Here is a 12,598-nt window from a genome sequence, read left to right as displayed (position 1 = left end):
CAACTCCGCCACAGCCCCTCGTTTGCGGTTTGCCTTGATACCGGAGTTGAATGAACATCCCGCTTAGTCCTTTTGGTGTAAACACTGCCTTACTGATTGTACCAGTTACTCGTCCATTGGATAACTCTGCCTCTCTAGTCAGTATCTCAATTCGAGCCGCCGTCCATAGATCACCCCATCAGCTGACCTACCTAGAATCCCCCCGAGCGCCGCTCCGAACCCCCCACATCCGGCATCACGTGCACAACAACTCTACCATCGAACCCCAAGTTGCTCGTTTCAAGATGGCCAGTCAGAAGCGCATTGGCAAGGTAAAGCCCCTTTATAGTCCCTTTACCCTCGATCGCGCAAACCAGTTGACTGATTGATTTGCTCGTGAACCAGGAGTTAAGTGAGCTCACTGCAAGCCCGCCAGAGGGCATCTCAGTCGAATTGGCCGATGAGGCGGATCTCTTTAAATGGAAGGTTTTCATGAATGGGCCTGAAGGGTCGCCATACGAGGTACGTGATCGACTTCATCCAAAGACGCAACTGGGAGATGTCTCCTCGCCATCGGCCCTTATAGGCCCAGATCATTGCGAAAGCATGGTGCAAGGCGGGCTTCAAGCGTCACTGCGCACCTCCAGCGTCACTTTGATGAACCTGACCGCCAGAAGGACAACGCTAACATGTAACATTCTTGCGCCTCTTATAGGGTGGAAAATTCTTGGTGAACCTCACCCTCCCCAACGAGTACCCCTTCAAGCCACCGACTGTTTCCTTTGGCACAAAGATCTACCATCCAAATGTCACCAATGACGAAAAGGGAAGCATGTGCTTGGGTATGCTCCGAGCCGACGAGTGGAAGCCAAGCTCCAAGATTGCCGCAGTTTTGGAGTTTGCGCGCCAGCTGCTTCTAGAGCCGATGCCTGATGATGCTGTTGAGGGACGGATCGCCGAACAATACAAGAGTGACCGGAAGCGCTACGATGAGATTGCGCGGGAATGGACTCGGAAATGGGCCATGTCGGGCCAGTGAGAGAAGTCAAGTCCTCGAAGTATCGGGGGTTGCTGCGAGCACCGGTGATATGCCAGACTCCTGATGAACTTTGATGCAAAACCAGGTCCCTTTACCTCTGGCTGCAGCTTAGGTTGTAGCTGGGTCGTGTGACGACTGTGTACCTCTTACTCTTACTCATCATCATACAAATATGTTTGTTAATTGCACGACATTTGCGAGACTTCCTTGTCCAGAGGCATTTCTAATTGCTGGGCTCTGTTACGTGCGCGTCCTCCTGGGGACCATATTCTACTGCTTCAGGCTTACCCGAGTACCCCTAACCCCCGGGCGGCTGATGAGCGGCAGGGAGTCATGACACAGAATCGTTGAGACATGTTTTACATGCAGATGATATACCTTGGATTAGTGGAACTCAATACCTTAGTCACTGCACTGAGTCGTGTGTGTTTTACAAGTTTCTCTAACCGAACCCACAGTCAATCAACCCATTCCAACCGTTAGGAAATAGATGACTATAGCCCTATAGTTCCCGACATGTCTGGAACAGGAGCTTCAACACAAGTCAACCAGCCACCACTTAGTCACACATTGCGTCTGGCACCCTGCAGGTGTTCCAGGCTTCCAGCTACTGGTCTGTGCGATATCATTGATGCATGGACGGCCCATTTCTCGCGTTTGTCTCGTCTCTATGTAACAGAAAACTGCATTTCAGAGGGTATGCATCATTCAATGTTGTGGTTCCGCTCTCCACAAATGATTCCATGACTTTGACCCGGCCTTCCAGGAATATCCGGGCATACGTCAGTCGCTGCTGGAGGGAGTCAAATAATGTGCGACGCTTGCTCCACCACCGCATTCTGCCACGGAGCTAGAATAGCCACGGACAGGTGACCTGGGCGGTATAGCGAGCCATAGCTTTGCGTGTAGTTGTAGCTTAGTAGTGCTACTGCTGTGTGTCAGGTCCATGTCACGTTGCGTCCTAAGAAGAAGGTGTATGTACAAGGGCAGACAGACGCTAGAACAACAAAAGTGAGGTGTACACCGATACACTCCTTTGACCCCCTCAACGGAGCGATAGATCATCACGAACGATGCGTTCGTGCGTTCGACAAATATCCCTTACAAATTAACCTGATCCGCCATGTCGCCCATTTCTCAGGGCTGTCTCGGTGGCTTTGTTAAACGACAGTGGACACATCCACTAGTCAACTGTCATCGGTTTGACCAGTGTATCTGATGGAACGATGCTTCCCCTGACTGCACAGGAGATGAAGGGGTTCACCGACACTGACCTACACTGATGCTGGCACATTGCCAATGGGGGCATCAGTCTTCCAACGAGGCCATTAATCTCTGACAGTCGAACCTTGACGCCAAGCCCCGATTCAACGAGGCGAGAAAGCGACGCACGGTGTGACAGCTGTCGACACATGACAGCATCGTATGGCCGTCCCTCAATCTCTGCGAGTAGAGCCATCACATCGATGCTGTCACGGTTGCATGAGAACCTCGTCCTCAGCCCTTGGATTCAAAGTCTCTTTGGGCCGAGTTGATCGGACGGACCCGCAAAAGTACATGGTTCCAATTGAGGTTCATCCGAGAAGTGGATGCTCAACCGCTCAACCGCTCAACCGCCGGGCGAAATTGCGACTAAGCCCCATTGGGTCCTTCACCGGCAAGGTTTGCCAGGTACCATCGCGGCAGAGAAGAGCAGCAGAGCCGGGGCCCATGGGAGCTGGTCGTTGAAGTGAACATGCCGTCGCGGCGTTGGGTAGCGGGCAGGACAGCCGAGTATGACGAGCCACATAGAGGAGGTCTCAAGGCTGCCGTAGTCTTGCGGAACAGCCGACGAGCTTTATCTTGACTTTGCTCAGTGTATACTTAGTTACTTACTGTATACACTATACACTATACTCAATACTGTATAAGGGTGTACCGGTGTAGGAACTAGGAACCATAAGCTGCCGTAGGCCAACCGGAAGATCGCCCGGATTGCTGGTCTAGGCCGCGCATGTTTCCAAAAGCCAACACCGCTATATTCTAGAAGATCGGCGAGAAATATGAGGTCTTCTCAAATAGCAGGCATCATTGCTACTGGAGACCATTGGTGAGCATTGGAACCACCCATGAGAATCGTCATTGCTTCCAAATAAAATGTCGATCGACGTTGCCCTGGAGCCCGACCCCAAAAGGCCTGCTCGAGTCCGCTTGTGATGAAACGACATCTTCTGTGCCCTGTGAGGGGCCCAGTAGTATAACTTTTTCTACAAGTGGATCACTCTTCCAAGCTAATGAAACTGCCGAACTGGGCGTTTTCACGGAGGGTTCGCGAACAGGATGGTTGTATATGAGCGGGACGGGATCTATCTTGCGCTCGAGGTTGACATGGCGACTACAAGTACGATATACCACATCCGAGCTATGGCCGAAATAACCCACATTGTTGTGAACCAAGTAGTAACTAACTTATGCATGCTGCACCTATTGAGGAGAGAGCTGCATGCCTGCAACTTGCCTGATAGACAGAGAGAGATTGATACCCCGGCAAGCGGACTTGTACTGCACCAGCATAAGAAATTACGCCGCATGAGATGTCAAGCAGCCACTAATCTGGGTTTGACGGGCCAAGTGTGACCGCGCGAAGCCTCACCCAATGACTGGTCTGGACATGCCTCTTCATCAATACGCTCCTCCTTTTTCCCGATCACCTCTATTTGGGCGCCAAGATGCATTTTTTCCGAGTTGGTCCCTGCGAATCCTGAAACCGCCGTTGAAATGAACTTTACGTCATGTGACGCTAGCCTGGATTCGGTCTGTTGATTTTTGCCCCGACTAATCGACTGATTAACACCGAGCTGGTTTCTGTCCCAGCTTGCTCATCGCACAGTCTTGTTGCTTCCTCATACCACTCCTCTGGCAGGCTTTGTGGGAACTCTTGAAATTCTTTCCTTCGCTACCTTTCTGTCCTTTCCGTGGTGCTTGATTGCTTCCAGATACCCCGTGCCCCAACTCTGTTCGGTATCCGATGGGGGACTCGCTCATGCCTGGCCATCTCTTCATTCCAATTCTCTCGACGCTTGCATCTTGCGTGAAAGTAGCAGTGTACCGCGTACACTTCTTGCCAGCATCTTCGACGACGTTCATTTCAAACAATTGATCTGTGACACGCGTGCCCGACAGAGAGGCCTCCGCCGTTCTCGTTGATTTTACCCTCGCCAGCCACGAAAACCAATGTCCAGCGGGATCTGGGTGCAAGATCGTGGCCATGGCCACAGAAAATGGAAACCATCAACATCCACCCTTCTTGGGTGATCTTGATCGTCAAGGGCGTCGAAAAGCCTACCCACCACGACCAGACCCCCTGCTGATTGATCCTCATGGGATGCACAACGCTCATCCGACTCGGATAATGTCTCCACGCTCTCCGCGCTTCCTTCCGCCCCGTTCGCATTCACCTCTTCCTCCGCCAGCAGGCTTTCCGACACAGCATCGAGCAAATGCTCCACCCGGCATATCCCAGGCCAGGGGTATGAGCCATGCACCACACTTCTCAACAACCGCCGATCGAGGGCCGCCGGGGCGGTACTATCACGAGGGCCACGATATGGACATGGATCGGCCAAACCACCGCAACGCGCCCCCCCAAAGAGGTGGCCTTCGAATCTCGATGTCGACCTCGCGGCTGCCGAACCGGCGCCCCCGGCGACGCATGTCCCCTGAGCGGGCACAAGATGCTTCCGCGCATGGCCTGCCTTTGCCGCGATTCCCGTCAAAGGGCTCCGCCGAAAGCGACGAGCTACGTACCAGCTTCAATTCCACAGTGACTTCGCGATCTAGCATTGAACAACAATCCGGTACCGAGCGCAGTAGTGTGATTACCAAAGGCAGTTCTATTACCGACCTATCCCCGGACACACCGGACGCGCCATGCGAACTAGATCAAGGTATGAGCGTAGAGGACGCGATCTCAATGTACCTTGATGGATTCAGTGATGTGGCTGAGGAACCAACGTCGCCGACCTTGGCAGCAGCGGACGAGGAAGAAGTAGCCACGTCTCATCATCCGACGCATGATACAGGACTCGAGGAATGTGTTCCTCCACCACCGACCTCAAACGACCACGAATCCATCAACTCACATCCTACACCGCCGCTGGTACAGCAACTCGATGAAGTCAGTGCCAATAAAGGCCCGCCTTCGATTATTGAGCACTCGCCAGAGCTTATCGCTTCACCGGATGTTGTACCCTCACCCCATACTCCGTCTTTTCCATCTGCTGCAGATGACTCTCTCGAGCCCGGTTTGAAACCTCCGCTCAAAACGTCCACACCCTCGTTGAAAGACCATCAGCGAAAGCCTTCCAAAATCATAATTCCTGGCAAAGTACCCCCACCACTTGCTGCAGCCAACACCACCCGTGACGAGTACGGATTCCGGAAAGCGACTCAGTACGTCACATTAGATCAGTATGAAGCTTGGAAATCTGTATATTCCCAGTACGCTTCGCATCGGCGAACGAAGTGGCATGACATGATGAAAGAGCACGGTCTTCAAACTACCAATCCTACCTCCTTTCCTGTCCAGTCGTCCAAAGTCAAAAGGTTTGTTCGAAAAGGGATTCCCTCCGAGTACCGAGGCGCGGCATGGTTCTGGTACGCCGGCGGGCACGAGCTTCTCAATCGCCACCCTGGTCGATACGACCAGCTCGTGGATGAAGTCATGTCGTCGCCTACAAATGACGATAAAGAGCACATTGAGCGAGATTTGCATCGCACTTTCCCCGACAATCTTCATTTCAAGCCCGAGCAACAATCAGACACGAGTGGGTCTTCAAACCCCAACACCACCACTGAGACGCAGATGATTCAATCCCTGCGTCGTGTACTATACGCTTTTGCGCTCCATAATCCAAAGGTCGGCTATACACAGTCGCTCAATTTCATCACGGGCATGCTTCTACTTTTTCTCCCGGAAGAGAAAGCGTTTTGGATGCTTCACATCATCACCACTGGCTATCTGCCTGGCACCCACGAGGTGAGCCTGGAGGGTGCTAATATTGACTTGTGGATCCTCATGGTCTTACTCCGAGACTCAATGCCATCCATCTACGGCAAGATCTCCAGTATGGATGGCTCGACAACCAGTCGTGGCAAGGCACCGGCCTTGAACGTGAATTCGCGACTACCCGACATCACGCTTGGCCTCACCAACTGGCTCATGTCGATTTTCATTGGGACGCTGCCTCTTGAGACGACCCTACGTGTCTGGGATATCTTCTTCTACGAGGGATCTAAAACGTTCTTTCGAGTCTCCTTGGCCATCTTCAAAGCTTGCGAGAAAGATATCATTGCCGTTTCGGATCCTATGGAAGTTTTCCAAGTAATACAGACGGTGCCCAAACGGTTGCTAGACGCAAACAGTCTTCTTGAAGACTGTTTTGTTCGTCGCCACCGCGTTGGGCAGGGGCGCATTGAAGAACTGCGAGCCTCGCGGCGAGTTGCCGTTCGGCAAGAAAAGCTTCGGCGGTCCGTTGCGTTCAGCAAAGGCCAGATTCAGTCTGCGACCGACAACTTCCCGAATGAGTCGCGAAACCGAAGCCCCGATCTTGAAAACCGGGTCGCCACGTCCTGGCGCAACCTCAGGCAGCATGCTTTTCACCGAGAACCCACTCAATAATGAAGCCCGTCTCGCATTGGAGCTATCGTAATACATGCATTTGAGTGCATCGAAGGGTGTGTTCGCCCTGTGACAGTATAACAGTGCCGGGCCTCCTCCGGTTTTTGTCTCTTTCATCTGTGTCATAAGTGTATCTGGCGTTGCTCAAATACCCCCAGTTATATTCTCTCAGTGCGTCTTCGAACTGGTAGAGCCAACTCCTTGTCTTTTGAATTCATTGGCCTCTTAGCATTTGTTCAAGACTGTTTGTCTTTCCGGTCTTGTACCTCATTCACCCTTTTCTGATACCTCAGCGTCAGCGCGGCGCCTTACCAATTTAAGAGCCGGATTTTCTTTTTGTTCGTCATAATCTTGTGCATCAACTTCATCGTGGACTAATGGTCACTGACTTGGATTGCTCGTGATTTCGGGATGGTTTATGATTTGCGGAAGAGTCTCCAGTAAATGAAGTAATTGACAATGGACCACTTCGGTCGCTGGTCGTACCTAAATGCCGAGACTAACCCGCGCCAAGGCCAGCCCGAAGTGAAAGCGTCTTTCGAACGCTGTCTTGGCATGAATTAAAGGAAGCCCGAAAACAAGAAATCCTCGCTCAGGAGCTCTGGGCGATGTCCCATCACCCCCAATTCTGGACTGGCCCGACAATCTGCGATGATCGATGGATCGGCACTCTCACTAAGGCTGATAATTGGGCGGACCAGTCGTGGATTCAATAGTCACTCGGCGCGACCCTACGTTCACACCAACATGTCGTCATACATTCTAATGCGTACAATAAAGCTTCTTGCCTACCCTCCCGACGTGCACGGGGCTGACAGAAACTATCTGACCATATTCCCCTTACCTTCAACTTCTCAACGTCTCAGCTTCGGAAGCAGGTCTGAAAGTGAGACAGATATCTTCGAGAAAGCGCCATGAGTGGGCAAGCTGCGAGCTATTACGATAGCAGTCAGAACTTTGCAGACCAAGGTCAAGCTCCTTCATATGAGAAAACAAACGCAAATCAACCGGGCAGCTACAATCAACCTCCACCGAATGGCGCTTACCAGCCCCCTATGAACTATGGAGGACCAGCCAATGGTTATGAGCAGCACGGGCCTCAGATGAAGCCTCAGCAACCTCCGTATGGAGACAACCCTCCACCGTACACAACATTTGATGATGCTTTCAAGATTCAGAAGCCCAAGTACAATGATATTTGGGCTGGTTTGCTGGTAAGTTCGATGAAACCCTCCGGCAGCAATGCCACCCGATTTGGGTCGGGCAAGACCGTTGAAAAGGGCAGCCGTCGCTTGTGGTATACCAAGTTGGGCGGAGCCAGATAGGGAGACTCATGATGTGCTGACTGGCCTCCCAGCTGATTGCTGTTTTCCTGGGCTACGTTGCTATCTCTGGACTGACGATCCACAAATATGCTACCAACAAAGGCTTCAACGGAGGTGGTATTTATGGGTCTGGGAATGACTTTTCGCTCGATACCAACACCCTCGTGCTGTTTATTTTTGTGCTGTGTGTAGCACTCGTGTTCTCTTGGGCATATTTCATGGGAGCTCGCTACTTTACCAAGACGTTCATCTGGGTCACCGGCATCCTCAACATTGTCTTCGCCTTTGCCACGAGTATCTACTACCTCGTTCGAAAGCAATACGGCGGCGGGATCGTCTTTTTGATTTTCGGGGTCTTCGCTGTCATCTGTTTCATCAGCTGGATACCCAGAATTCCGTTCACAGCCTTCATGTTACAGACGACCATGGATGTGGCTCGGAAACATGGCCACGTCTTCTTAGTCAGTGCTTTGGGTGGATTCGCGACCGTGGCCTTCTCTGCCTGGTTCTCGGTGACGTTGGTATCCATATATGTGGCCTACGAACCGAATTCTGGCGGCACCAACCCTTCCTGCGCGAATGGTGGATGCAGCACAGCAAAAGTCATTGGTCTGACCGTGTACGTGACCTTTGCCATGTACTGGCTCAGTGAGTGGCTGAAGAACACGGTGCACACGACAATTGCGGGCATCTACGGCGCCTGGTACTTCTGGAGCAATTCCGCCGGGGGTATGCCAAAAGGTTCCACTCGAGGCGCTTTCCGCCGCGCAACCACCTACTCGTTCGGGAGTATCAGTTTTGGAAGCTTGATCATTGCAATTATCAACATGCTCCGCCAGGCCTGCTCGATCGCACAGCGGCAAGAAGCCGCACAGGGTAACATTGTGGGAAGCATCTTTATCTGGATTCTCGGCTGCTTCATCTCTCTGCTCGACTGGCTCGTGACACTGTTCAACCGGTATGCATTCTGCCACATTGCTCTGTATGGCAAAGCGTATATCCCCGCTGCCAAGGATACGTGGAAGATGATGCAAGACCGTGGAATAGACGCTCTGGTCCAAGATTGTCTGATTGGCCCTGTCCTGACCATGGGCTCTGTCTTCGTCGCCTACGTCTGTGCCTTGCTTGCCTACCTGTACCTGCAATTCACCAACCCCGCCTACAACACCGGTGGGGACTTTACCGCAGTCATTATGGCGTTTTCTTTTGTGATCGGCTTGCAGATCTGCCAGGTGTTCTTGACTCCGATCGGTAGCGGCGTCGAAACAATCTTTGTTGCCATGGGCTGGGATCCTCAAGTCATGATCAACGATCATCCGGACATCTATTACAAGCTGGTCCAGCTGTACCCTCGTGTTCAGCAAGCCATTCATGCGTGAGGTGGTCCTTTACATCTTGTCGCAATGCAATGAATGGTGACTGCTCGGCACTTTTGACGGGAGCATGTAGCTTTTACTGAAGTGGAATGACATCACTTTTAGAATCTAATTTATGTTCACGCGACACGTGTATCAGTATATTAATGAACTTCTAATGCTACTCTCTCATTGAGTTTGACCTTTCTTGCTCCAAAATTCTCCCTCGCATTGTTGTTGTCTGTCCAGCGAGGTAGAGGCATCTTGTGACCGATGACATGGAAGGACTCATGGACCTCGGATCAAGGTCATTGGTGAAGTTTATTCGATCATATCATCAAGTCAATAAGTCGGTACTGGAATGTCTACCCCGTTACAATCAAGCGTCCTAGTAGGTATCTACGTAGGAAGAGCCTGGCGACCCCTGCATGTGGAAATATTTCGAAGCAGGTAGAGTCAGCTGGGGCACCACTCGTGGTCGGGGTGTTCCCGAATCCCAGAACTGCCTTACTCACGATATATTTTCCAAGTTCAGGTCAACCTTAAGTGCCGCCTCGCTCCTTGGGTTCTCCACAGACAGTCAACACTTGCTGTACCTAGCTAGTTCCATTGGCAAACGCACGACAAGATCCCATTCCGCTGAGAATAAGGTAATGTCCTGTTACCTTCATGCATCCAGTTCATGAAGATGGTCCCAACCTTCACATGTCTTTTCGGAGATCCGAATTCCAGGTATGTGATTTCAATCTGCCATCATAACCAGGTGGGATCGCATTCAGGACCAAATTGTAGAAGGCACCTACTGATTCACGAAGAGACCGGCCCCGTTCAACCCCAATCATGTATGAGCTCTATCACCAGTTCCGCTAACCTTTACTGTGGACGTGCTGGTGAGGACCAAACTAGAGGAACAGGCTCTTGAATGATCGTTGCCATCATTGGGTGCATCGATCAAGGCCGGCATGGTCTGCCACGCTCTTCCATTTGAAAAAGCTCCATTTCCGTATCTCTGAGTCTGACACTACCACAAGTTATTGCCCTGCCGCACACGTTGCCCCTGCCCGATGACTCCGACCATCATCATTCATTGATGCAGAACGGGCTAATTCAAACCCTTTCATTGTCGAGACGTACGTTGCGAGAGGTTGTTCCTCGACAATGAAGCCAGCAGCGCCCCACATCCAGGTGTTCCCTGCTGAAAAAGAATCCATGGCTATCAATAGCGGGATATCATATCGACAAACGCCCCGATCTTCTACTGAATTCTTCAAGGGTTGTAATGCGGAGAGCCAAGGCGACCTTTGATCGACACAGCCGTTTAGATCGGATTGCCGCCTCCGTATCAAGTTGAATGAGTCCTAATTGATCGGAGTCAAGCTCGACCTTCTGGGCTGCACGAGAGCTGTTGCCTCCTTTCCAGTGGGGTCCCTTAGGGAGAGCATCTTCACTTTGGACACCTCAGACAAGATTGATCCCATCCAAGCCCTCTCAGGCCGCTACTTTGAGGGACAGAATCATGTGCACTTGAATTCCTCGGAGAATTCCTGTGGTCTCTAGGGATACCACCGACAAAGATAAATTCCTGGCTAGGAGGGTGTTGATTGGTACATTCCTAGATCATTCCATTTCGATTCATACCGGCTCACCAAAAGGCGCAGCTCCAGCAAGAACGTTACATGTCAGGCGAAGATCTTGCCGATTTGCCAAAGAAAGCTTGTTTACACGACGGGCACCGGATCTCGTTGGCTCGCCCTAGATATGAGGACTCGAGTCTGAAGGCATCCACCATGCCCGCGATCAGGTTTCATGGCATCAAGGGATACGAATGGCTGCCACAATGTGGCACTCATGCTGTAAGTGAGCCTCTATTTAATCCGCAATTGATGGCCTCGAAAGGGGGCCCTTCACATGAGTCACCAATTCATTCCTATCTGCTTCTTTTGACCTTTGATCGTGCGAGTCACTATCATCACACTCCTTCCAGTCTTCTGACCAATCTATACACTCCTTCAAAATGCGCACTGTCATTGCTACCCTCTTCCTCGCCAGCACTGCTCTGGCAAGTACCAGCGTCACTGATGATTTCATTGACTGCGCCGTAAGTATATTGACCGGCAAGAGAAAGTCTGTGAATCTACGTATCTAATAGGGTGTTCATAGACCGCTGCGATTAATGGCGTCAGCGGATCCAAGACGATCGACTGCTCCAACCAGAGCTCTTCGGACTGCTTCTGCGCCAACCAAGACGCCTTGACCAAGATCTCCGACGCTCTGAAGGACGCCTGCGACGTATCTAGCTCTGGTAAGTTATCATCCGCCTCCCCGCAACGTATCACCTGAACTTAGGCTCACATGACGTATCTAGATTTGGCTGCCTGGGCGAGCTCCCTCTGTGGCACCAGTTCCACCTCCCAGGATACATCTTCTGCCCGTCACATCGGCTCGCCCATGGAGCCTGCTCGTGTGTTGAACGAGCGCGCATACAGTGCCTCTGTCGAGAACAATGTTCCCACCAGCGTTGTCTGGGTCACTGAGACTCGCACCGACTGCAGCTGCAAGAGCACCTCTCACCCCGCTGACCGAGCCCACGCCTCTCAGATCCCCGTCTACGTCCCTACTGGTAGCAGCATGTCTTCCGGTGTGGCCGCCTGGGCCACTCCTACCCCTTCCGCTTCAGCTTCATGGTCCGCCATGCACAGCTCTCACATGTCAGTTGCTACTCCGGGCCCCAGCGGTGCCAGCCCTAGCATCTACACCTTCGAGGGTGCCGCGCCCCGAGTCAATGCGCTCCAGGGCTCAGTTGCTGCTATTGGAGCTACCATTGTTATGGGTTTGATGGTCGCACTGTGAGAGCGAAGTCGTTGTGATGCGATTTTCATGAGTCGACTTGGGATCAATCTAAAGAACAATCGTCTCTTCGTCTCACCTCCATGTATGCGACACCTGAATATTCGAGATGTTTTGATTCCTCCGGTGATTTGTTAACGGTAAATGGTGCTCATTTCTTGCAGAGCCTTTTCCATGGTTGCCATTCCAATTACTACATAGTATGGAAAGTCCGAGGAAAGATAATACCTTAATTGCTACTTTCCATTTCTTCGCATGTCTCTTACCAAGAAACTGTCAAAAGTCTAGAAAGACACCACGGATCCACACATATTCGCAATTGGGTATCACTTGTATTCGTTCGAATCAATATTACTAAGTAGTAAGCCAACAAGAAGAAAGCACCACACACTTG

General features: G+C 51.6%; 4 protein-coding genes across 4 annotated transcripts; all 4 read left to right on the top strand.

The window, feature by feature from the left end:
* Positions 1-284: 284 nt before the first annotated feature.
* On the top strand, positions 285-1,018 carry N7539_001678 (putative ubiquitin conjugating enzyme (UbcB); the record flags this gene model as incomplete). Its single annotated transcript, XM_056931281.1, has 3 exons — positions 285-311; positions 385-501; positions 695-1,018. 3 exons carry the CDS (start codon positions 285-287, stop codon positions 1,016-1,018), a joined length of 468 nt encoding a protein of 155 aa, XP_056793312.1.
* A 3,247-nt stretch (positions 1,019-4,265) lies between these two features.
* On the top strand, positions 4,266-6,677 carry N7539_001677 (putative GTPase activating protein (Gyp3); the record flags this gene model as incomplete). Its single annotated transcript, XM_056931280.1, has 1 exon — positions 4,266-6,677. The coding sequence occupies one exon, from the start codon at positions 4,266-4,268 to the stop codon at positions 6,675-6,677; it is 2,412 nt and encodes an 803-aa protein (XP_056793311.1).
* Positions 6,678-7,591: 914 nt separating this feature from the next.
* Positions 7,592-9,381, top strand: N7539_001676 (Protein pns1; the record flags this gene model as incomplete). Its single annotated transcript, XM_056931279.1, has 2 exons — positions 7,592-7,891; positions 8,035-9,381. The coding sequence occupies 2 exons, from the start codon at positions 7,592-7,594 to the stop codon at positions 9,379-9,381; spliced, it is 1,647 nt and encodes a 548-aa protein (XP_056793310.1).
* A 1,990-nt stretch (positions 9,382-11,371) lies between these two features.
* Positions 11,372-12,207, top strand: N7539_001675 (uncharacterized protein; the record flags this gene model as incomplete). Its single annotated transcript, XM_056931278.1, has 3 exons — positions 11,372-11,455; positions 11,518-11,659; positions 11,723-12,207. The coding sequence occupies 3 exons, from the start codon at positions 11,372-11,374 to the stop codon at positions 12,205-12,207; spliced, it is 711 nt and encodes a 236-aa protein (XP_056793309.1).
* Between the last annotated feature and the right edge of the window lie 391 nt (positions 12,208-12,598).

Source organism: Penicillium diatomitis (assembly GCF_028827545.1).
Source record: "Penicillium diatomitis strain IBT 30728 chromosome Unknown utg000002l_segment0_segment0, whole genome shotgun sequence".
NCBI lineage: Eukaryota > Fungi > Ascomycota > Eurotiomycetes > Eurotiales > Aspergillaceae > Penicillium > Penicillium diatomitis.
Note: the sequence above shows the minus strand (reverse complement) of the source record. Positions and strands in the feature narration are given on the sequence as shown.